Source organism: Notechis scutatus, chromosome 9 (genome assembly GCF_049901735.1).
Source record: "Notechis scutatus isolate UNSWTSFEM ecotype Mainland chromosome 9, rNotScu1.2, whole genome shotgun sequence".
NCBI classification, from domain to species: domain Eukaryota; kingdom Metazoa; phylum Chordata; class Lepidosauria; order Squamata; family Elapidae; genus Notechis; species Notechis scutatus.
Genome location: NC_142017.1, coordinates 14,719,297 through 14,741,587, shown reverse-complemented (window position 1 = coordinate 14,741,587; position 22,291 = coordinate 14,719,297). Strand labels below are relative to the sequence as shown.

At 38.9% G+C, this 22,291-nt stretch overlaps 1 protein-coding gene across 1 annotated transcript in view; it reads right to left on the bottom strand.

The window, feature by feature from the left end:
* VAT1L (vesicle amine transport 1 like) overlaps positions 1–20,262 on the bottom strand; it is a 49,967-nt gene extending 29,705 nt beyond the window's left edge. The window contains exons 1-3 of the mRNA XM_026671989.2: positions 19,855–20,262; positions 12,293–12,422; positions 5,852–6,067 (exon numbers count right to left, since the gene is read on the bottom strand). Coding sequence (XP_026527774.2) covers positions 5,852–6,067; positions 12,293–12,422; positions 19,855–20,120 — 612 coding nt within the window. The 5' untranslated portion in view covers positions 20,121–20,262. The remainder of the gene's footprint in view (positions 1–5,851; positions 6,068–12,292; positions 12,423–19,854) is intronic.
* Between the last annotated feature and the right edge of the window lie 2,029 nt (positions 20,263–22,291).

Sequence of the window (22,291 nt, the reverse complement as noted above, 5' to 3'; positions counted from 1 at the left end):
CTTAGCCAAGAAGCACTTAGCATTCTGTGGTCGCAATGTTGGCTCAAACTCTGGTTATGGACCTCAACTGAACCTAAATTCCCAATTTAATTTGTAAAAGTATTAACAATCCAAACTTTCAAAAGCTCCACTACAGGCATAAAGTATATGCCAAATGTGGTATTTCAGCAGCAAATGGGATTCCTGGGGATTGAGAGAATTGTGTCTTTCAAAAACTCGATTACTAGCTGAAATTACAATGTTAACCATTCAGGTCTAGTTCTTTCTGTTTCCTGATGATTTCCAATCAACAAAGAAAAGGATGCTTCATGGAAAAACACTGTTGCCTGCCTCTCACAAGTGCCTTAGTCATTTAGGCCCTACGAGATGGAGAACTCCTTGTGCAATGCATCATGGAGGGAGAACTATAGGGAGAATATTTTGAAGCAATCAAAATGGACCTTCTGTACATCCAACCAGCCTATTATTTTAAGATCTTTGCTCTACAAAACTATTGGAGAATATTCTTTAAAGCTCACCTGCTCTAATACAGGGGAATCAATGATGTAGCTAATATAATGGACCTGTTTCTCCCAGTAGACCAGAAATAGCTGAAATACTTGAACTTTTTTTTAAATAAAGACCTTTGTAGGGAATTTGCTTCATTTCCTAGCCCATCTTATGTGCCCAGAAGCTTGTTAAGTTTCCATACTTTAGAAGCGCTCCGGTAACACTTACCGCACTTTCCTTTGTATTCATACACTTTGGGTTTGTAGAAGGAGGAATCGCTATCTTTTTTGGTAAATGGACTGTTTTATTTTATGATACTTCGGCTGCATTTTAAATGTTACTTGCCTGTGTAAAAGTACCAAGAAGCTGCTCTTCAACCGGAATAGAGGATTGCTTTATTCTCTTAGGGCCTTCAAAATTTTGGCAATGGTTAAATTGGGAAAGATAAATATTAATTGAACAGAACAATTATTTGATTTAAACAAACCACACTTGGAGCATTTGCAAGGTGAACTGTCAAGATTGGTTTTTGAAAAAAAAAGAAAGATGTAGGGAAATTTCATCAGGTTTGCAGTTTTAAAGCAAAGTGCCCCGATTCAGTTATTTTCTAGGCATACAAACAAAGCAGAACGACTAACCTTCCCCTTAGTAACTCCCTTGAGATCTGGCAATGCAGCATTTGGCTTAATAACCACTTATAAAAATAGGAACATTCAGGAGGGTTTCCCACAGAGAAAAGGGCTTCCGTGTTTAAAATATTTATGGCAAGTAGAGTTTTGCATTAAACCTTACATATATATATATATATAAATATGTGGTTAATGCAAACTCACTCATATATATATATGATGTTCTATATATATATATATATATATATATATATATATATATATATATATATATATATATATATATACACACACATACATACATATATATATATATATATATATATATATATATATATATATATATATATATATATATATACACACACACACACACATACACACATACACACATACAAAAGCCCGATGATGGCAGATGAGATTCTGCTGAAACGTTGCTACAACTTTAAAAGCACCACTACTATGACGTGGGAAAATACCCGAACAAAGCTGAATGCCATACATATATATATTAAAGACATCATTTGCAGAGTGGTGTGGAAATCTGACAGAATAGGCTTCTTGGTAATGAAAAATGAAAATCCTTTCATTTAGATAGTATCCCAATAAAAAGCACACACTCAAATATCTTCCTGTTGATGAAGGTCCAAGTTTTTGCTTATAGGGTGAGACACAAATTACATTCCTAGAAGGAAAGTTTTTCTTCACATAGGAAATTGGTTGCTGGGTGGAAAGGACGTCAATAAAAATCAGATGAACTTATTTCCCTTTTATCACTATACTTATTGCCAAATTATTCAGGAGATTTTCAGGTTGTAGGTTTTAGCCTAGATCTTTGGAAATCTTGTCCATGGAGATGAAAAAGAACCAATGGTTAGCCCTTCCAGATCCTGATTTTTCCAATATCACAATCATGCTGAATACAATAGTCATGAATCGTTGCAATTATCTACAGCGTTCAACCCTCATCTTTGAAATTTATTGATTAAATTTACATATCTGCCCATCTCTCCAAAAAAATGACTCTGATGATGTATAATAGTTTCCAGGCCTTTGTTATGTCACATATCTACCTTTTATTAATTTAAATGTATTTAAAGAACTGATGGGGCACTTACCTCCCACAATGATCTTAGGTATCAATGATCTCATAATATCTCCCCAAAAACAATATTTGGAATAAATAAACCAGACCCTTCCCATTAGATACCAGATCACCCATATTACGGATCTCCTGACTCAGCCCCAGTGCTTGGACGAAGAGCCAGTTCTTCCCAGTTTTCTGGAAAGACAAAAGGGTAATACCTTCCCTACCTCATCCTATAAAAAAATCTCAATTGCACTGAGATACAGGGAAGAGATCTTCTAATCTATTCTAGCATTTCATGGAACCTTCAGTTTATTGGTGGCATTGACTTGAACTTTTTCTAGTACTGTTTTGGAGGGCTTGAAATCACACTTTCCTTTTTAAAACATAATGTTAGAGGTTTCTTGCTTTAAAATATCAATAGCTGCCTTAAAGTCTTTTGTTTTAGTTTTTTTAAAAAAAGAAACATATGTTCAATATATTATTTGCTTTCAGTAATTGCATTGATTTCTCAGTTCATTCACTCAGCATCCAGACATGGATTTTCCAAAGCACCTGAAGGCCAGACAAGGAATAATGGATGGAAACTGAATAAGGAGAGATTCAACCTGAAAATAAGGAGAAATTTTCTGACAGTGAGACCAATCAACCCATGGAACAAAAGTTGCCTTTGGAAGTTGTGGGAGCTTCATCACTGGAAGCTTTCGAGAAGAGACTGGACTGCCATCTGTCAGAAATGGTGTCGGGTCTCCTGCTTGGGCGGGGTGGGGGTTGGACTAGATGACCTACAAGGTCCCTTCCAACTCTGTTAATCTGTATCCCAACTAAGCCCTAAGATACTTCATTCAAGACAATAATTTTGTAAACTTCTCTTTCCATGGGGTGAAGCAAATTACATGTATCCTTCACTTTTTCACTAAATAGTTTCTAACAGAGAACACATAGTGGATGAAGTGAAAGGATGAGAAGTGAGGAAAGTGATTGTGTAATATTAGAGTGCTTGATATTAAGGGAAAAGTTTCATTGGAGTTCGATGTGTATCTTGGATTACAAAAAAAGTCAATATTAATAAACTTAGAACAATAAATAAAGTTCCATGGCAAAACAAGGTAATGGGAAAAGTGGTTAAAAGAGACCAAAGGTTCCTATAAAGAAGATACTAGAATCAAAATTGCAATCGATTCTGACAAGCAAAATGAACACAAGAATTTACTGAATGTCTATGGAGATTCTTAGTCATCATCCAGGTCATGGTTGCTCCAAAGGTTTCTTTTTTTCAAGAGACAACTGGACTTCCTGGAGAAAGAAACCACTTCATAAAACTCCTGGCACAACATATGATAACAAGCCCATCAGGATAAGGTTCAGCAGTCCATCTGCTTTTAAAAGACAAAGGCTACTCTTTTGAAGACAGCAACATCCACATTTTAGACAGATTGCTGAAGTTGAAAGAGGGGCCAAAGAGTCCATATATATTAAAATTGAATAGCCCACTCTCAAAAGAGTGGGAGAGATATGGCATCATCTATATCCAGTCTACAACACAGTCCTTTCAGCAGTTCCAAGAAGGTTCCACACCCATTTGCACTTCTCAGGTGATTCTGAGGACGCAGATAAACCTCCAAGTGGCCTCAACAATTCTCTAAAAGAATGCAAATGACCAGCTGCCTGAAAGGAATATAAATCCTTCCATTCCCTACTATCTAGTCAGAGCTGAAGAAGCTTCTTGGATGAGAAGCAAGCGTCTTCAAAGAAAAATCAGAAAGTCCAGTCTTGGAAAAAAAAGCACCTTTGGGATAAGAATTCACTCTTGCCATGCTTCTGCACAACATCTGGGAACAAACATGGGCACGCATAGGAGATGTTGCAAAGATACCTTGGAATTAGAGAAATAGCATCTGAAAAGCTAAAGCTCAGAATGATCTGAAATGGGCAAGGTGTGCTAAGAATTCATTTTTTTAAAAAGGCTTTTTTATCTTTAAATTAAAAGAAAAAAAAAACCTGATAACTGCTTCTTTGAAATCTAGGTCATTCCTCCCAACATTTTCATGTCCAGTGAACAATAAGAAAATCCCCCTTCTGAAGAAGCTCTTAAAGGGAATGGCCCTACCATTCACCCAACTCCTGGACAGCTTTTCTTGCAAAGCAACCAATGGAGAGCTCTCCATAAATCAATTTGTCCAAGACTTCCCACACTTTTGATGTTGCAAGATATCATGTACTCCTGGAATGTCTGGAGTACTTGAAACAATGACATGGAACTTTTCATTAATGCAAAACGAAGTCCACGATTCATGTGCTACAGGACCTCCATTGTTTTACTGGATGGTTCAAGAATGCTCATGACATTTGGAAATAAATGGGGGGAATTTGGCTGTCCTCCTCCTCTTGGTAGACATTAAAGCCCTGGAATATGTTATCCACACAAGCCTACAAATCACTCTCTTGGGGCTGTGTCCAATGCCTACTCCCTTGCATTTTATATGATCTAGCTTTATAGGCAATAATTGTTTTGGATTGTACTGCTGCAGATATTTTTCCTACCATGAGCTAGTGTGGGAGTCTCCAGATTGACCTTTTTTGCAACTATTTGTTATTAACTACGTGATTGTATGGTGCAACCGGATAAACAGTAATGCTCCTGTGAAGTTCGCTAACTTCTTCCAAAAGTTTGCTTGCACTCATTTTTTTCTGGCTTCAAATGTTTTGAATGGTCTGCATTTGGGTGGGTTTTTTGTGAGGGGGCAGAGGGTAGTAGGAGGAAGAAAATATTTGATGAAAATAAAGATCTTCTTTGTCTATACTAAACTACCATATCATGAGATTATAATTCCAGACAGTTATTGCAATGACTCAGGAGTAATCGTTCAACATGAACAAGGGTATAGAGGTAATGTGGGCTATTGCAATTATTTTATTCTCTCTATCAGGCAGTTTGTAACTTATATGGGTCAAGATTTTGGCCTAGGTAAAGCTTACGTCTTTGTTTTCCAAAGCACTTCCTCTGCAAGAAAATGTGACATATCACTGAATATCTCTACTTTGAAAAAGATTTAAAATCCTGTTACATTATTCCAAAACCTAGTAAACAGGGTATATCTACTTCTACATCGAAAGTCCATGTACGTTCACTTTTGGAAACTCCTTTTGCTCTTTCTCAGTTTTAACTTACCCAGGTCTCAATATTCACCCCATGTTCACCAATAGCCACAGATTCAAAGCCAGAATTCACAAGCCAGTAATTATTCTTCTATTTTATTTTGAAAGGAAGTCATTACAGACTTTCTTGGTCAAGGTGCCAGTCTTCTTTCAACAAGCTGGGCTTGAAACAGCACATTAAAGCACACAAAGTCTGCTAAACAGACTGAATTCCAGCATTTGCTTTGTTTTAAATCCAATCCTATTTATAGTGGAATTGAAATTCTTGCATCTTTTTCCTCTATTTACATGACGTAAACCCCCTTGAAGACACTTTCTTATGGGCAGGAGACTTTTATGTTGTTGGGTGGGGTGTCTAGCCAACTAACCATCTCAATTTATAAGAAGAGGGAACTGCCCAATCCAGAACAATAGCAATTATTAATACTGTACTGACAATCAAAATTGTAATTCTTTATCGGACAGAAGTGAAACAGAATCAACTTACCACTCCACCCCCAGCAGAATGAACCAGCACTGACATGCCTTCTCGCAAGTTGGCAACTTCGAAGAGCATCATATATGCCGTTACAAAGTTCATAGGAAAAGCAGCTGCTTCGGAGAAGCTCATGCCATCAGGAATTCGGTACACAAAGTCAACAGGTGTGCACACAACCTCAGCCCAGGCGTTGTAGTTAGTAAAGGCCATGACTCTGTCTCCGATCTGAAACCGTTTGAAAGAAACACAATCTGATTACAGCCTTCTGGATAATCCTCATGGAGGCACACACACACACACACACCCAATACAGGCTGGTTTCAGACATTGGCAGTTATCCCTTGGTGACAGTAACATCCAGTGTGTTGTGGCCTGCCAGTGGCCAAGCGGAGCTGTCAGCAGACTCGGACAGTGAGGAGGTTGGGGAGGAACACGGGCCAGTCCTGGAGTCTGGGGAAGGCTCTGACGAAGGCTCTGCTTCGGAGGCAGAGATGGGGCCAGGGCTGTCTGACAGTCATCAGCTACCTTCAGAATCAGAGATCAGTGGGGCAGAAGAACAGCTGGAGCCTGTTCCCAGTGTGCGCATGCACAGAGCTGCCAGGAGAAGGGAACAATTAAGGAACAATGGCCGACTCAGGAGTAAGGGCACAGGTGGACGGTGAATGGCCCCTCCCATAGGGAATAAAAAGGAGCGAAAGGGGAGTGGTGTTTGCAGGAGATAATGAGTTCAATTCATTAGAGTGAAGATCTGTTTCTGACTTCTTGTCAAGTAATTGCTGCTACAGCGTAGCGTGTGGAAGATATCGGCCTGGCAACTCTCCAAGCCTGATAAAGGTCTGCAGTTGTGAAATCTCATGAAAGGCGGTTGGCTGGGACTTTGCTGGAAAGGAATTCACTTTAACTTAAATAAAAGAGGTTTTATCAGGACGAGGAGCCTGCTTCGTGATCTTGGGAAGCCTAAGTCAGAACACAGGAATTAGGGCTAAAACCACATATGGTGATGGCAGATGAGAGTCACTGTGAACATAAGAATGATGCAAAATGTGTAGAAATATATTTTATTATATACCATATTATTATACCATATATTTCTACCCCATTTTTGCTCTGGGCAGGACTATATTTTTCCTGAAATAGAGCAATAGATCTACTCAGTTTTCTCAAATGAGACCGAGACTTCCTCCTTTTGAAACTAGAAGTTATACAGAAAATAGCCTGTCACAGGGGTCTCAAAATTCGGCAATTTAGGATTTGTGCATTTCAATTCCCAGAATTCCTCAGCCAGCCATGTTGCCAAGTCTTGAGATATCTGGTCTATTATAAAACCTACCCAATGCTCTCCATAATATTTTGGGAAGGTGAGTTCAACATAATCGGTGGTTTATTGTTTAAACCAGTTTATAGAGCTGGCTTATTTCAACCCAAACAAAATCAGTCTTATATGCTCCACATTTTAAATGAAAAGTATTTAACAGTCATTGCACCCCCTCCTGGCATTCTTAATATCTGTGGATTTAAATTCATTTAGAAACTGCAACACTATGCTGAATTGTGTTTTTAGAGAACACTGTTTGATTCAGACTGCAACATATGTATCTCTGCATTCTTCTGCCTACATTCAAATTTTATCAGCTGCTTTGGATAGTTTTTAAAGAAGGAATCTATTCCTTACCTTGGTCATATTTAATTATTCATACAATAAAATATGGGGAGAGGGAAAGGAAGACTGTTTTCACATACAAAGTAGCAAAAATCAATTTTTAAAATTGGGTGTTATCATTCTCTATAGCAAGTTCAAATACTCAGTGTAGTTTTATTCAGATATCAATACAGAATTACAGCTTTAGAGGGAAAAAATGAAATTAAACTGCAAAGCTGACTCGCCTATCGATAACAATTCAAGGCTTTTGCTACAATCATCTGATTCTTTACATGAGCTCATCTGAAATAAAATTATTTTGGTTACTTAATTAGCTTGGTTCATTGTATTTTTTCCTTCCGAGAAGTGTATTATTATGACAAATGAAATAATTACTAGTGAGCCAGCAGGAATACAGTGTTATGGCACAGTTGGGTGTCATTAATGTGAGCTACAATTCCATGCTTCAAAGATTGCCTAGCTGTAGAGAAGTATAGTTCTAACCGAGCTTGTTTAGAAGTAAGCTTACATATTTATATTAATTTATTATATTAATATAATTAATATTAATAGTTATATTTATAACTGGCTTCGACCATCCCATTTGGAGATGGCTAGTAGACCAATACAAGACCTCATTTCCATCCCATCCATGCATTGGTTCTTTTATCCATTTTAATATTAATTTTAATATTTTTGCTTTCCTGGCAATGTATCAAACTTGTAATTGTTTTATTCTGTTATTTATGACATATAAATAACATGGTCTCAATACACCTTGGGTCTACCAGGTGGGAGATGGCTGGTGTGAAATACAAAGCAGCAGCAGTGACCTTTGACATTGTCAATTAACTTGAATTTGATAAAGTTCAAGAACTTTGTTCAAGAAAAATGCACTTGATAAAGTTTGGACCTGAAACAACTTTAACTTCCAGCATCCCTCATCCCTATTTTCATTTAAAGAGATGGAGTTGTAATCCAATAACATCTGGATAAGGTGGGGATCTTCATTGCTATTATAAATGTTGACTAAATAACGAAGCATCATAGCATGATTAAAATGGACAAATAAAACAGCTGAGTGCTGTAGAATGAATTAAGACAACCAACTATCATAATGTGATTATAAAAAAATGGCAGGACCATAAGCTAGGCTGACTTGAATTTATCTGTACATTTTTTATAATATCAAATATTATTTTCATAAACTAGCAACGTTGGGAACTGAAATAGGCCCCACTGGATGAAATCCTATCTTCTGATTTTAAAGAAGACACCTATTAAATGTTAAAGGCTGTTAAATGCTCAGTCAGTGATTATATCTTCCATCATAGATCATCTCAAATTCTATTAGCTCTGCATGTCTTTTGGGTAACGACCTTTCAAAATGAGAAAATGAAACAGCAATCACCTCTCCTTTTATCTCCCACATATTAATTTATTTTGAAATTCTGCTTTTCGATCTTGATCAAATTCTACTGCACTCTTTTAGAGCCCACCTTGTGTTCACTCGAAGGCTGTGGGACTGGATTGAGAGGTTTATAGCACAGAAACATTTTATAGCATCATGAGTAGTGGCACTTTTCAACTGCCTTGGGATAGAGAAAAGATTACAAACTTGTAAAACATGCTGATAGCTTTAAAACGCTACTGAAACAGGATGACATATCTATTTCTCTACCTCTCCTTCCCCATCAGCAAAAAGTAGAATTTTTTATGTGATATGAAATGCTTTCTTTCATTGTTAATAAAAAAAAATGATACTGTATTTGCATACAATGGCTGAAAGCTTAGAATTAAGTTGAATATCTCAATTATAGTCCCCTGCTCCAAAGAAGTGGAAACAAACTCATTCAACTGGTTGATGAAATTGCAGATTTGGAGTAGGCATTCATTTGTGCCTTCAGTTGAATGAATACACTGTACTGGTGTGTTTGCCCAATATGTTAAAGTCTATTTGGCTTAAGAAGAATGAACTGCACCTGAATGAGTTTAACTACAGTCAACTGAGTTTACAAAACATGCTAAGTGTCTATGGAGATTCTCAATCATCCAGGTCATGGTTGTCCCAAAGATGCTTTTTCAAAACACAACTGGACTTTCTTGGTTTATCTTTCTTGAAAATGTTTCATTTCTTATCCAAGAAACTTATTCGGTTCTGGATTGAACTGAAGAAGCTTCTTGGATGAAAAGCAAAATATTTTTAAAGAAAAAAAAAAAACCAACAAGAAAAAGCACCCTGGAAAAGCACCTTTGGAACAAAACAGCTAAGCCACAAACAAGCAGATTGCAGTGAGCTCTTTCCAGAACCCCAATTGTTAGTGCTTAGTGGCATATGGGAAATTCTGAGAGTATGGGATGGACACAGGCATTGAATGCCAGCTGGGGTGAAAGGCTACTCCATTCACAGGTTGGCTGGTTATGTTTACTGATTATAGTCCCAGACCAATAAAACACAAATACACTGTAAAATGTAAGAGTATATATGGTAAACCAACCTTGTAACAATAAATAATAAAAAGAGGGCATCATTCAAATTCTACAATCCATAGCTGTTGCTGAGAAGTTGGTAATATTTTAAAGGGTTGCCTGCATTTAATTTTCTTGGGAGGAAGTCTGCAGCCTCTTGTTCAGTAAGACAAGTAAAATTTATTTGTGCCAAATACTAAGGGTGATATAGTAGACAGTTTAACAATTCATAAGTTACTGTCTTGACTGCAGTCTGCACAGAGGTAAATGCAGTTATCTTCTGATTGTCTGAATAGCCCTGGGTTATTTCTCATTGTATTTTCAAAGAAAAACAAATTTAGGGCCCCAAAGAAATTATTGCTTTTTCTTTTCAGCTGAAATCTCAGACTCAGATTGCCATAAATGTTACTTGAGACTAGCTCAAAAGCCCAAGGGCCTTAACAATGAAACCTCTGGTGAGCCAAGAATGAAGAAAATAAGAGCAGTAAGCATACATATATCAAATAGATGAACTTTACTGTGAAATGTAACTACATTCTGGATTATTTTATATAAGCCACTTGGAAGCAGGGATGGCTGTGGCTGGTTCTTGTGAGGAGAGCAGCTGGGACCATTGTAGCTGATGGCTATGTGGAAGTAAGCAAGGAACCTGCTTAATGTGAATCCCTCAAATTGAGGCATTTCCTTCCAATTCCTACCAGAGGTTGGGCATCAGACTGCATGGGGTGCATGGATCCTATCATCACCTCCCTAAGCAGACATCTACTTGAGGTGTCCTTGGAAGAAGAGGGAGCAAGGCTAACTTGGCCATTGACCTAGAGTATCTTGGATGAATCCAGGGAATGCCATTTTCCACTGTCCTAGGTATCTTTTCCAGTCATCTCACTTCAGCCCCAAGGAGGATCTAGCCAATACTGGCAAGCTGCAACACTGCCCAGGTTAAGATAGCCGATTTTCTGCTGGGTTTATAACAATGGAGGTGACTTTTACTGTTCTGGGTCACAGACAAGCCAACTCCCTCCTTTTTTCTTCCTTCCACCTTTGTCAGTCTAGTTTGCTCTTGCCTCCCTTGTTATCATCCCACATCTTATGAAATAAGATGGGAGTGGTAAGTCCTTATAGACCTGTACATTGCACTCCTTCCTTTAAATATCTTTTTTTTTTTTAATAGAAAATGACTTGGTAGGTTATAAATTTGAGACAGTATCTTAGATTTTCATTTTTCATACTGAGAACTTCAGCCTATTTGATTCTCTTTTTCATCCTATTCAGTTTGTCATTAAGGGATGATGATGATGATGATGATGATGATGATGATGATGATGATGATGATGATGATAGTGATTTCTTTGTTTTTGCAATTCTGCACATCTTCTCCTAGGCAGATAATGTTGTTTTGGCTACATCACCAATAGCATTCCTAATGTGAATTTTGTTTTTTCAAGAGAAAATTATGTTATGATGCCAACCTTTTAAAACTGCTTTTATATCACTGCTGCACATTTGCTATATTTGTATTTATATATATTTATATAGCTGCTATATTTAGACATGTTTCTAAACCAGCCATTTTAAAAAACAGTCTCCTGGTAGATATAGAACACAAATTGGAATGGGGATATGGAATTCTAATCCCAAAGCAAACAAACCATTTTATGGTTCAACCTGAGTTACGAACAAGACCTTATTAAATAATCATCAAATATTCTACTACCATTTGAAATTCACTAATATCTGGTTAATTGATTTGTTCCATTTTGGGGATTCCACTATATCCTTATCAAGAGGAACTGATTCACAATACTTTAGAATTCAACATTGGAAAGAGTTCTGACACTGTTACAGGGGTCTTCAAACTTGACAGCTTTAAGACTTGTGGACTTCAACTCCAAGAATTCCTCCTCCAGTCATCTTAGCTCAGGAATTCTGGGAGTTGAAGTCCATAAGTCTTAACCTTGGCAAGTTTGAAGACCCTTGCTGTAGCATGCCAGGATATTTAAATGACAGTCTGTTGAATAACCTGATCTGCACACAACACAAAGTAACGATAGGTAGGTACACACATCACATTATAATAAAACTGAAACGGATCATGTTATGGTTTATCACAGTGATTCTTAATCTTTGCTTCACCATGAACCCTCCTTTAAATACATTTTCTGGCCATGAACCATTGCCAAGGATCCCCAAGACCTAATTCAAGATTTAAATCATAATATTTCTTCAAGCCTTTATGGACCCCCCTCTGATGACATTGTGGCCCCTGAGGGGTCCACGGACCACAGGTTGAGAACCATTGGTTTATGGGTATATTGTTTTGTTCTCAAGCACCATCATATTACCTCATAGCCTTTCACATTTTCACCCAGAGCTTCTACAATTCCAGAGCATTCAAATCCAGGTATAAGTGGTGTTTTAGGTGGATTATCAATGTTCCCTTGGCGAACCATCAGATCAATAAAATTTAAGCCACTGTAAGGAAAAAAAATGAGGAGGGAAGATATGAAGGCCTTTATTCCAAGGTAGCTGATAAACACAACCTATCATGGCATTCACAATCATATTTTAGTCACCAAAACCCAAAATGCTCTTTATGTGAGATTTTTTTTTTTTTCATTTTCCCCTTCCCCCAAGCTGAATTCACTATTCATCTTTTGGGATACTCCTAGGAAAAACTCAAGTTATATTATTTCCTTCTCTTTGTCTTCTCCGAATAACGCCAAATAATTTCTGGTTAACAATAGGCACCTCTTTACATTGTCCCTTTGTTGACCCCTCCAAAAAAAGAAAAAAACCAGCATGTTATCTTTGAAGTTACAATAACTTACTCTCCAAGAAATAGACAAACAGCAACAATGGATAGAGTGATAAGTCTCATTCAATGTACATGACTTTCTAGCAGTTTCTCCAAAGGAAAGAGTTCAGAACCTGAAGAGAGGACAGGTTGTGCTGTTCTGTATCTTCAAAATCTCCTACAGTTAAAAGCCCTTTTGTTTATAATATTAAAAATATTATGACTTCGCAAAAAAATGAACCAGTTCAGTTTTCAACTGAGTAGTAGCAACAGACAATATAAAGTGAGGACATTGCAAATGGTTTAATTTTTAAGGAAGCTATTATGCTATTCTATATTAATGTAGCATGCAATTTAAAAAATGAAACATCACATTCATCTCCCACAAATACTGGTAACTTTCAATTGATTGTTTCCCCTGGTCCAATATCTTTCAAAAAGGTGCTGTCAGCTGATCCATGAGCTTCAGACTATTAATCACATGTGGTTATCAAGAGCTTATCAAAGGTAGTCCTTGACTTACAACCATTTATTTAGTGACCATTCAATTAACAATGATGCTGAAAAAACGTGACTTACGACAAGTTTTCAACTACCGTTGCAGCATCCCTATGGTCACATGATCAAAATTTGGGCACTTGGCAGCTGGCATGTACTGATGAAGGTTGTTGTCAGGCTTGGAAGCCATATTTTATTTAGAAGCTTCAAAGCTGCCACATTTAGTGCCTGGGAATTTGGGAGGGGGGATTTCATAGAGAGGAGGATGTTTAGACTCAACAGCATTCTTTCTCAGAGAGTCAAGGACAAGTTACTCTGCACCCGGAGAGGAGCGTCTGGAGGAATGTCTCCAGTTGGGTTGATTGGACCATGTGATGGACTGGTGGGAGCAGGGAATGGGCTTTTGATTTTTAATTGGGAAGGGAAAACTCGGAACTCCCAGATTTGGGTTTTCCCAGATGTGCCAATATGACGTCTTTAATAAACGTTTTACTTGGATGAACTTTACTTCTGAATGAAATGGGGAGTTTCATTGGAACATTGACAGTTGTTGTATCCTGGGATCATGTGATCACTACTTGTATCCTTTCCAGATGGCTTCCAGCAAGCCAAGTCAATGAGGGAAGCCAGATTTGCTTGACAACTATATGATTACCTTGACAACTGCATTACCAACTCTGGCAAAAATGATAAAATGGGGTGAATTGTTTTGCTTAGCAGTTGAGTTTGGTGGTCATAAATTGAGGACTACCAAACTTCTTTGTTACAACCATTTCCCTGGGTTTCTGTAATATACTTATATACAGTCCAAAACATTGATGGCAACCTTCAAAAATTGTGTAGGATTTTGGACAAAACTATTTGAATAACCCGGTTCTCTCCTTGAGACTTTCAATTCCCATTAAACATCTTAGTGGAAAAGACATAAGACATAAGAATTTATTTGTCATTACACTCGCTAGCGGGTGCAACGAAATGAAAAAGACAATGGTTATCCTCAGCACTGGATATTTATTTTTCTGAATCTAAGCTGTTCATGTTTGCTTTATTGAAAGACAAAATTTTTATTCTTTGGGTACTTAAGCCTAATTTGCTGAAAATAGCTTCAAACTGGTGAATACTGTCTCATTCTTTTTTACTGATGTGCTTTTTTACATTACAGTTAGACTCCTTTTTTCTCTGTCTCTTTCTCTATGCTCCTACTCTCAGTCCTTCTGAGTTAACATTTTTAGCAGGAAATACTCTTTATGGCTAACTCCAATATCTAAAACCCCAAGATGGTGAAATAGACAACTCTTGGCACATTATTGAACCAGACGTGCATTACAATAAAAGGGAGAAGAATGATACTCTTCTCTAATCCATGCTCATTGCTTTTTTTCAAACATAAGCCTTTGGTGAACAGTAATAGGATGCTTAGTGTTGTGGAATACATTTTATAAGGAACTGAACTGGGATATGAAGGACTGTATAAGGCAAAACAAGTCCACTGTGCAACAAAGCAATGGAATGGAGCCAGAAAATACGCTAGCTAGACGAAGACAGATAGCTACCATTTCTAATGCAGAATGAAATTTAACACAATCCAAGATTAGATTGCATTGACCTCTGCACCAAGGATAGGCAAACTGTACGTTCCAAGTGTTTTGGACTACAATGCCCATAACCCATGATCATGGATTATGGGCCACCAGGTTGGCACCAGTTCTTGTGACTGTACATAGATTGACTTTCTCCAAGATGATCTGGCCCCCATCTGGTCCTTCAACTCTTTCAATGACACACTTATTGCCAAATTACTAGAATCAAGTTCATTGATCTTGCTGTTGGCTGCCCTCTTCTTCTTCTTCTTTCCACTTTTCCCAACATTGTAGACTTCTCAAGAGAGCTAGCTCTTTGCAAAATGGGTTAAATACATGATTTGAGCTGATTATTTACATTTTGAGTGAGAATTCTAGAATTCTAGGGATTCAGAAAAACTAGGCAGATTTTAAATAAGCAACAAGAGCCAATGTATGCCTGGTCCTTTGCAATACAAATCATTGTTCCCACCAACCAGATGCCTTAATGCCTCTTTCAAGGTTAAGGTATTCTAAAATAAGCACTGCAGCATTTCTCCTTCTGATAAAATGCCAGGACTTTGTGTAACAAAAAACAGACATGGATGGCAGAAATATGATTTTCTGACCTGGTAGCACATAGGAGATATTTCCATTTCTTGAACTCCATTGGAAAATGCTTCGCAAGTGATACCTTCCTCATGCCAAACTCGTCACTTAAATGTTTCCTACTGCCAGAGCATCAATTCATCCATGAGTGCTTCTCGACTGGAATTTCTTTTCAGCATGGATGCCAGTGCAAGGTGACAGTACAAAGTTCTATTTGCTATAAGGATACTCTAATGATGCCAGGAACTGCAGCTCCAAATTCTGTGGACATCAGATGCATGTGGACATTTCATGCATGGATGGTCTAAATGGGAAATTTCATTTTCAAATGTGTGAAATGTTTTAAATAATAGATTGGTCTCTCTCACCCATATCCATGACTGCCTTACCCTTGGATTGAAAAGGGTATTTGGACTGAATATCAGAGATGTTCAAGTTAAGCTCCATTCCCTAGTTTAGCTTTTGACCCTCAGCCTTGAGAGGAGGACATTTTGAATCACTTCTCTGCATATTGTTTTAAAATATCAGTAGCTTCATGAAGAGCTGAATCTCCTCCAACTCCTGCTCACTCTACTAACATATCCTTTAAATTGTAGCCTCTCAATAAACCTGTGATTTCCCAAAATGTTTTTAACCGGGGCTCAAATTAGTTAGGGTTTCTAGGACTCAGCATTACCTTTACAGGTAATTTCCCAAAAACTTGGTGGAATGAATTAACTTTTTGAGTGTCCTCTGAGTTTGAAACATGTACCTAACTGAACCTATAGTGTACATATTGTATATTTGCTACAGATCAAGTAGGTATTACAGCCTGCTGATAGCTCATTGGCCAAATATTTCCCATGTCTGTGTTTTTGATTTATAGGATAGTAGCACATACGCCATGGGAAGAACATACAGGAGGTTGCACTCATGCACATGCAAGAACACGGGAGACACAGAAAACACGCTGTGAAACTCTACCATTGGTCAAGGTTCCAAAATAATGTGGAGACCCCAAAAGAATACCCATAAAGATGGAATACACTCCACATTCACAGCATACTGATTAATTGTTGGAAATCTGGAGGTTGAAAGAAAAGGCGGAACATGCCTGAAATAGGCAAAATTAGTTGGATTCTTGAACCGAAACTCTCTGCAGTACGTTTTATTGTGATGTTTCCATTTGGGAAACATGCACTTTTAATCACTTAAATCACATACTATATGAAAACATATAGCCTTATTTCACCATTATTGTATAAATATCAAGGTTGCATAGCGTAATTTTATATTTCTCTGCTGTTTGCAGACCTTAAACCTGCTATAACACAATGTGGCCAATAGTGCTTAAAATCCCTCAGATAATGATGACCTGGGTTTCAAACTACCTTAATGAGTATTTAAATTGTTACTTAAGAGTATTTTGAATTGTTATACATTTAAGGTAAAAGTTCCCCTCGCACATATGTGCTAGTTGTTTCCGGCTCTAGGGGGCGGTGCTCATCTCTGTTACAAAGTCGAAGAGCCAGCGCTGTCCGAAGACAACTCCGTGGTCATGTGGCTGGCATGACTAAATGCTGAAGGTGCACGGAACGCTGTTATCTTCCCACCAAAGTGGTCTCTATTTTTCTACTTGCATTTTTACATGCTTTCGAACTGCTAGGTTGGCAGAAGCTGGGACAAGTAACGGGAGTTCACTCCATTACGCGGTGCTAGGGATTTGAACTGCTGAACTGCTGACCTTTCTGACCAACAAGCTCAGCGTCTTAGCCACTGAGCCACCCTGATACATGCATACATTTAGTGATATATTAATTTTTAATGTATTTGTCTAATGTTTTTACTCCTCCCTATAGTAGATTTTTATGTGTATTATGTGTGTGTATATATGTATGTGTGTTTATACATATATGTATGTATATATATATGTGTGTGTGTGTGTGTGTGTATATATGTATATACACACATATTTTTTAAAAAAATATGTTTTTGTCATTTTATGTAATTTTTATTTTAATTTTTTTAAAAAAATAATTGTTTCATCCCACTTTCTTTATTCTAGTCTAGGACTAGAATAAAGATTTGACTGATAGAGCAAGCTCCCATCCTTCCACATCATCATCTAGAGAAGGAAGTTTTAATATGGAACAGGAAGATGTAAGAGATGGGTTGGTAGTTAACTCTAAACTACTTTTTATGTGCCACTTCCTAGTTCTCTTTCCTTCCAATTATCCTCATTGTTTGGAATGGCCTTGTGGAGCAGCAGTAAATATATCTTGCTGATTTAACAACAAACACAACATCAAACACCTCCCTCCCAAGATGTTAAAACAGTTAAGACCATCAATTTAAAGCCGGAGAAAGATTGCATGCACAAACATATACTGTACCGCTCTAATCTCTTTTAATTTTTTTTAACTGGAAAAGAAACAAAAATGTTCCAACAGGGTAAATCCCATGACTTCTGGCTAAAGTACATTTAAGTTCATACAGTCACATACTTTCAGAAGAAACTAAGCAACACAACCCACCCTTGACCTACTTTCTGTCAGCTCAGAAGCTAAGCAGGATGGGGCCTGGTTGGATGGGAGACTTCTACAGAAAACCCGCTAAATGAGGAAACTATAAGAACATCCTAGAAGGAGGCAGTGTTGCCTCCCGACAAAACTACATGTCTAAGTAGTCCCCATGAGTTGGGTTGAGCCAAGTAGTCCCTATGAGTTGGGTTGAGCCAAGTTGGACATGAATAGATTACGGAAAACATGACATTTTCAGTAGATGGATGGAGGCATCTTAACTTAACTTTGTAAGGGCTAGGAAGCTAAGCAGCATTGAGCATAACTATTACCTAGACAGTAGAGTTAGCTAGTTAGATAGCCTGAGGAATTTCAGGGCCACAGCAGATTAAAATAATCAGGAAGAAGATACTGGCAAACCACTCCCATATTGCCACCATAAAAACTGCCCAGAGGAGTCAAGCACAACTCAAGGACCTTACCTTCAGCCTCACAATGAGTAAATATGCTTAAATATGTGCATTTCCTTCAAGTAAGCTCAGGAAGAAGGAGCACACCAGCATGGCCTTTACAAGCCTGTTTCACCATTCTTTCTGATTTCTACTGCTCACTTTTAGAAATCCCAACCCAACCCTTTACCCGCAGTTTCTCCACGCTCTCAATTTCTCAACAAGTTTTGCTGGCCTTGAATAATTTCAGCTTATAGTAGTTGTATATCTAACTGTCACCAGCATCCTTCTAACAGAGAATTTCCGGGGGGATTAGCTGGAAGGGCAAAACAAACAAACAAACAAACAAAAACAGAGATTAAGCATAGAGCAGGGGACCTGTTGAGAAAAATAGGATTTATTCATGAGCTTGACCAAAGAAAAGAACTTGAGGCTATCTGAAGGAAAGGCAATCAGTCCTTTATCTAGCAGAGTCAACATCCACACAGACACAAATGCAAGATAAATGGGAAGGTGCCAAAAAAAAACACCAAAATGCTGCTCGGATTCAGAAAAAAGCTTTCTGATACACAGGTCGCTTTTTTAAAAAAAAATGTTTGAAAAAGTAACCTTGGAAAGGGCTTCTAATACACTGGTTCTTTGGGGAAAAAACATGACAAAAATGATTCACATTTTTAAGATTCATAGTCACCCCATAATTGAGCTCACATGGAGAGGGAGGGAGAGAGAGAAGGGAGGGAGAGAGGGAGGGAGAGAGAGGGAGGGAGGGAGAGATGAAAAGAGGAAGAGAAATGAGAGAAAGAGAGAGAAAGAAAAAAGATGGTCATTTTCGCTTGCAACCTTGTGCACATTTTTGCTTGCAACCTTGTGCACATTTTCGCTTGCAACCTTGGGCACCAATGATGACTTGAGGGTAAAGCTGCATTTGTTGCTGAGTCAAAGCTCTTATAGGCTGCTCTTACAAAGCTCCAACCAAATCATCATTTGGGAACAACCCCAGTTGGTTGGTTTGGAGTTGTTTTTTTGTTTTTAAAGAGGCTCTTCCTCCATGATGGTTAAAGGAAGGCACCCATTGGAAGAGGGAGGGGGGGCTCCTTATCTAATTGCCCTCCTCCCCCCTCCCGGAGATTCAGCTGGAACTTTGCAAAAGTAGCTGGAGAAAGAGAGGGTGGGGGGCAGGGTTCTTTCGGGGGGTCCACCCCCTCCCCTTCTTCTCTTACTCGTTTACTTATATTGGGAGCTAAAGAGTGTCCAAGGTCGCTGCCTCGGATGGGTGAGACTCGCCACCCCTCTAAGATGCCCGTTTTGCCCATCAAAGGCGGAAAGGATGGATGGATGGAAGGAAGGAAGGAAGGAAGGAAGGAAGGAAGGAAGGGAATTAATAAAGGAAGGGGAATGAGAGGAAGGAAGGAAGGGAGGAAGGAAGGAAGGAACCGCCGGCTAACCAGAAGAATAAAAATATATATAAATAAAGAAATAAAAATCAGAATACTGGACCAGGCTTTCACGCGGATCTTCAGCTCTCCTTCCTGAGGCTCCGGCATCACTTTTTTAGACACCCGGAGCTTGTTGAGGCCCCCGAAAGCCGAGAGCACCACGGCTCGCATCTCTTTGGCATCCCCGGCTTTCGGGACGCCGCCGCTCTGGTTGCCGCTGTGGTTAGCATCGTTCCCGCCGCCGCCACCGCCGCCGCCGCCTTCGGCCGCCTCCTTCTCGATCATCTGCTCCGTCTCCTCGGCTTTCTCGGCTCCTTCCTTGGCCATGGCGCTGCTCGGGCGGCAGAAGGAAGACGGCGGGGCTGGGGAGCCGCGTTTAAGAGGACGGGGGCGCGCGGGCGCGCCGCCGGAGGGGGAGCCAGCCGGAGGGCGGGAGCGCGCCTGCCTTGGCCGGCCGGCTTCGCCCGCAAACCAACTCGGTTCTTTCCCCCCCCCACCACCCCAATACGGTAGCCGGGCGCGCGCAGCAGAGCTGCCCGGGGGGGTTCGGGGCGTGCGCCCGCCGACTGGTTACCGTATCCCATGGCGTAGACGCGCAGCAGTTTTAATTATGATTATTATGTATGATTATTTGTTTTTTCTCTCGAGCGCAACCTCGAGTTTGTAAACTCCTCGGGAGCGGATTTTTTTTTTGAGGGGGGCGGGGAGGTATTGCCGCAAGGTTTTGCCTGGGGGAGACGGAGGCGACTTCCACCCGGCAGCGGTCGCCCCTTTGAGGGCTTCGGTCTCAAGCGAACGGCTTTTTGGAAGGCGCCGATCCTGAGGGAAGGGATTTCAGGGTAATGATGATAATGATAATAATAATAATGATAATAATAATAATACAACACAGCAGCAACAACAATAATAATAATAACAATAATAACAATAACAATAACAGCAGCAACAATAATAACAATAACAATAACAGCAGCAACAATAATAACAATAACAATAACAACAGCAATAACAACAATAATAGCAGCAACAATAATAACAATAACAATAACAGCAGCAAGAAGAAGAAGAAGAGGAAGAAGAAGAAGAAGAAGAAGAAGAAGAAGAAGAAGAAGAAGAAGAAGAAGAAGAAGAAGAAGAAGAAGAAGTTGCTTTGATTGAGTTTGGCCAGTGGATACTATTGGGTGGTGTGTGTGTTTTTGGGTTTTGTTGCTTCTTTGAATTTCGTACTTTAATCCTGGTTTAGGATTGAAAGGAGCAGTTTAAAGTCAGGAAGCCAAAAAAATGAAGAGAAAAGAGGTTTGGAAGGGATGCCACTATTTGGGAAGAAAGGATATTGCAGGGGATGTTGTTGCATACCTGGGAGGAGGGGCAATGCTGTGGTCTATGTCCAGGCAGATGTGCCTTCATTGATGCTTCCACTGTGGACAGGTGGCCTTAGGATGCTTAGGTTGGCAAGCTGCTGGAAACCATGGTTTGTTGTGCAAGCTGCAATGGCTAGGTTTGCACGAAACATAAACCGGGGCTTACAACCCTCAGTTTGCTGGAGCCAGAACTCAAGTTGATCAATTCGGTTGAACAAGTCATGGTTTATGGAGTAAGCCACACTCAGTTAGGTTTGCATGGTGGTCTAAGGCTGCTTTTAACAAGAACAAGAACAACAATAATAATAATAATAATAATAATAATAATAATAATAATAATAATAATAATAAATAATCTTCCTGCCTCTTCCAAAGCACTTTGGAAGAAAGTTATCTGTGCTGAGCAAAAGGATGCAGGTATTTATGGGTTTCAATGGAAATGTCCTGTTACTGAAGTTTGGAACTGGGTTCACACACTGTGTGAAACCACAAGTGGGCTTAGCCCCAGAATCTGTGGAATAAATACCCTTTGGTTCAGACATGGCAGGGGACTGGAGGCTGTGCTGCCAACCACCACAACGGCATAAACAGAGAACTAAGAAAAAATTAAGTAGATGAAATCATCCTTAATAATGTGGAGAAGAATTGTGGCTTTCAAGATACCTCTGAACCCACTGCCCCCAATTAAATGTCATTGTTCCACATGAAATGTTCCTGCAATTGTCTTTTTTTCCTCACTGATGTTGGTTTTTATTTCCCCCATGAAAAATCTCAGATGCAGGTATGACTGTAGCCATGTACAAAATCCCAATGTTTGCTTGGAGTCTCAGAAAAGGCACTGAGTTATGATTCATCACCTTGTTCTAATCTGTCTTTTTTTTTTAAAAGGAGGCTCTCAAATAAACTACCTTTAAGCTTGCTAAAAGAGGAAGTGATACCAAAAGGCGCTTTACAATGTCTTTTTTCTCAACTCTAAAAAAATCAGAAATGCTATGGATCTTTTCAGAGGTTATGTTTCAGAAATAAATTCTGGACAGGGGGATTGAGAGAAGAATGCTCCTAAAGATAGTATTCATTCTGCCTTCTCTTTTCTGTATGGTCAAAACTCAATATAGGTTACACAACAGTGCAATCAAA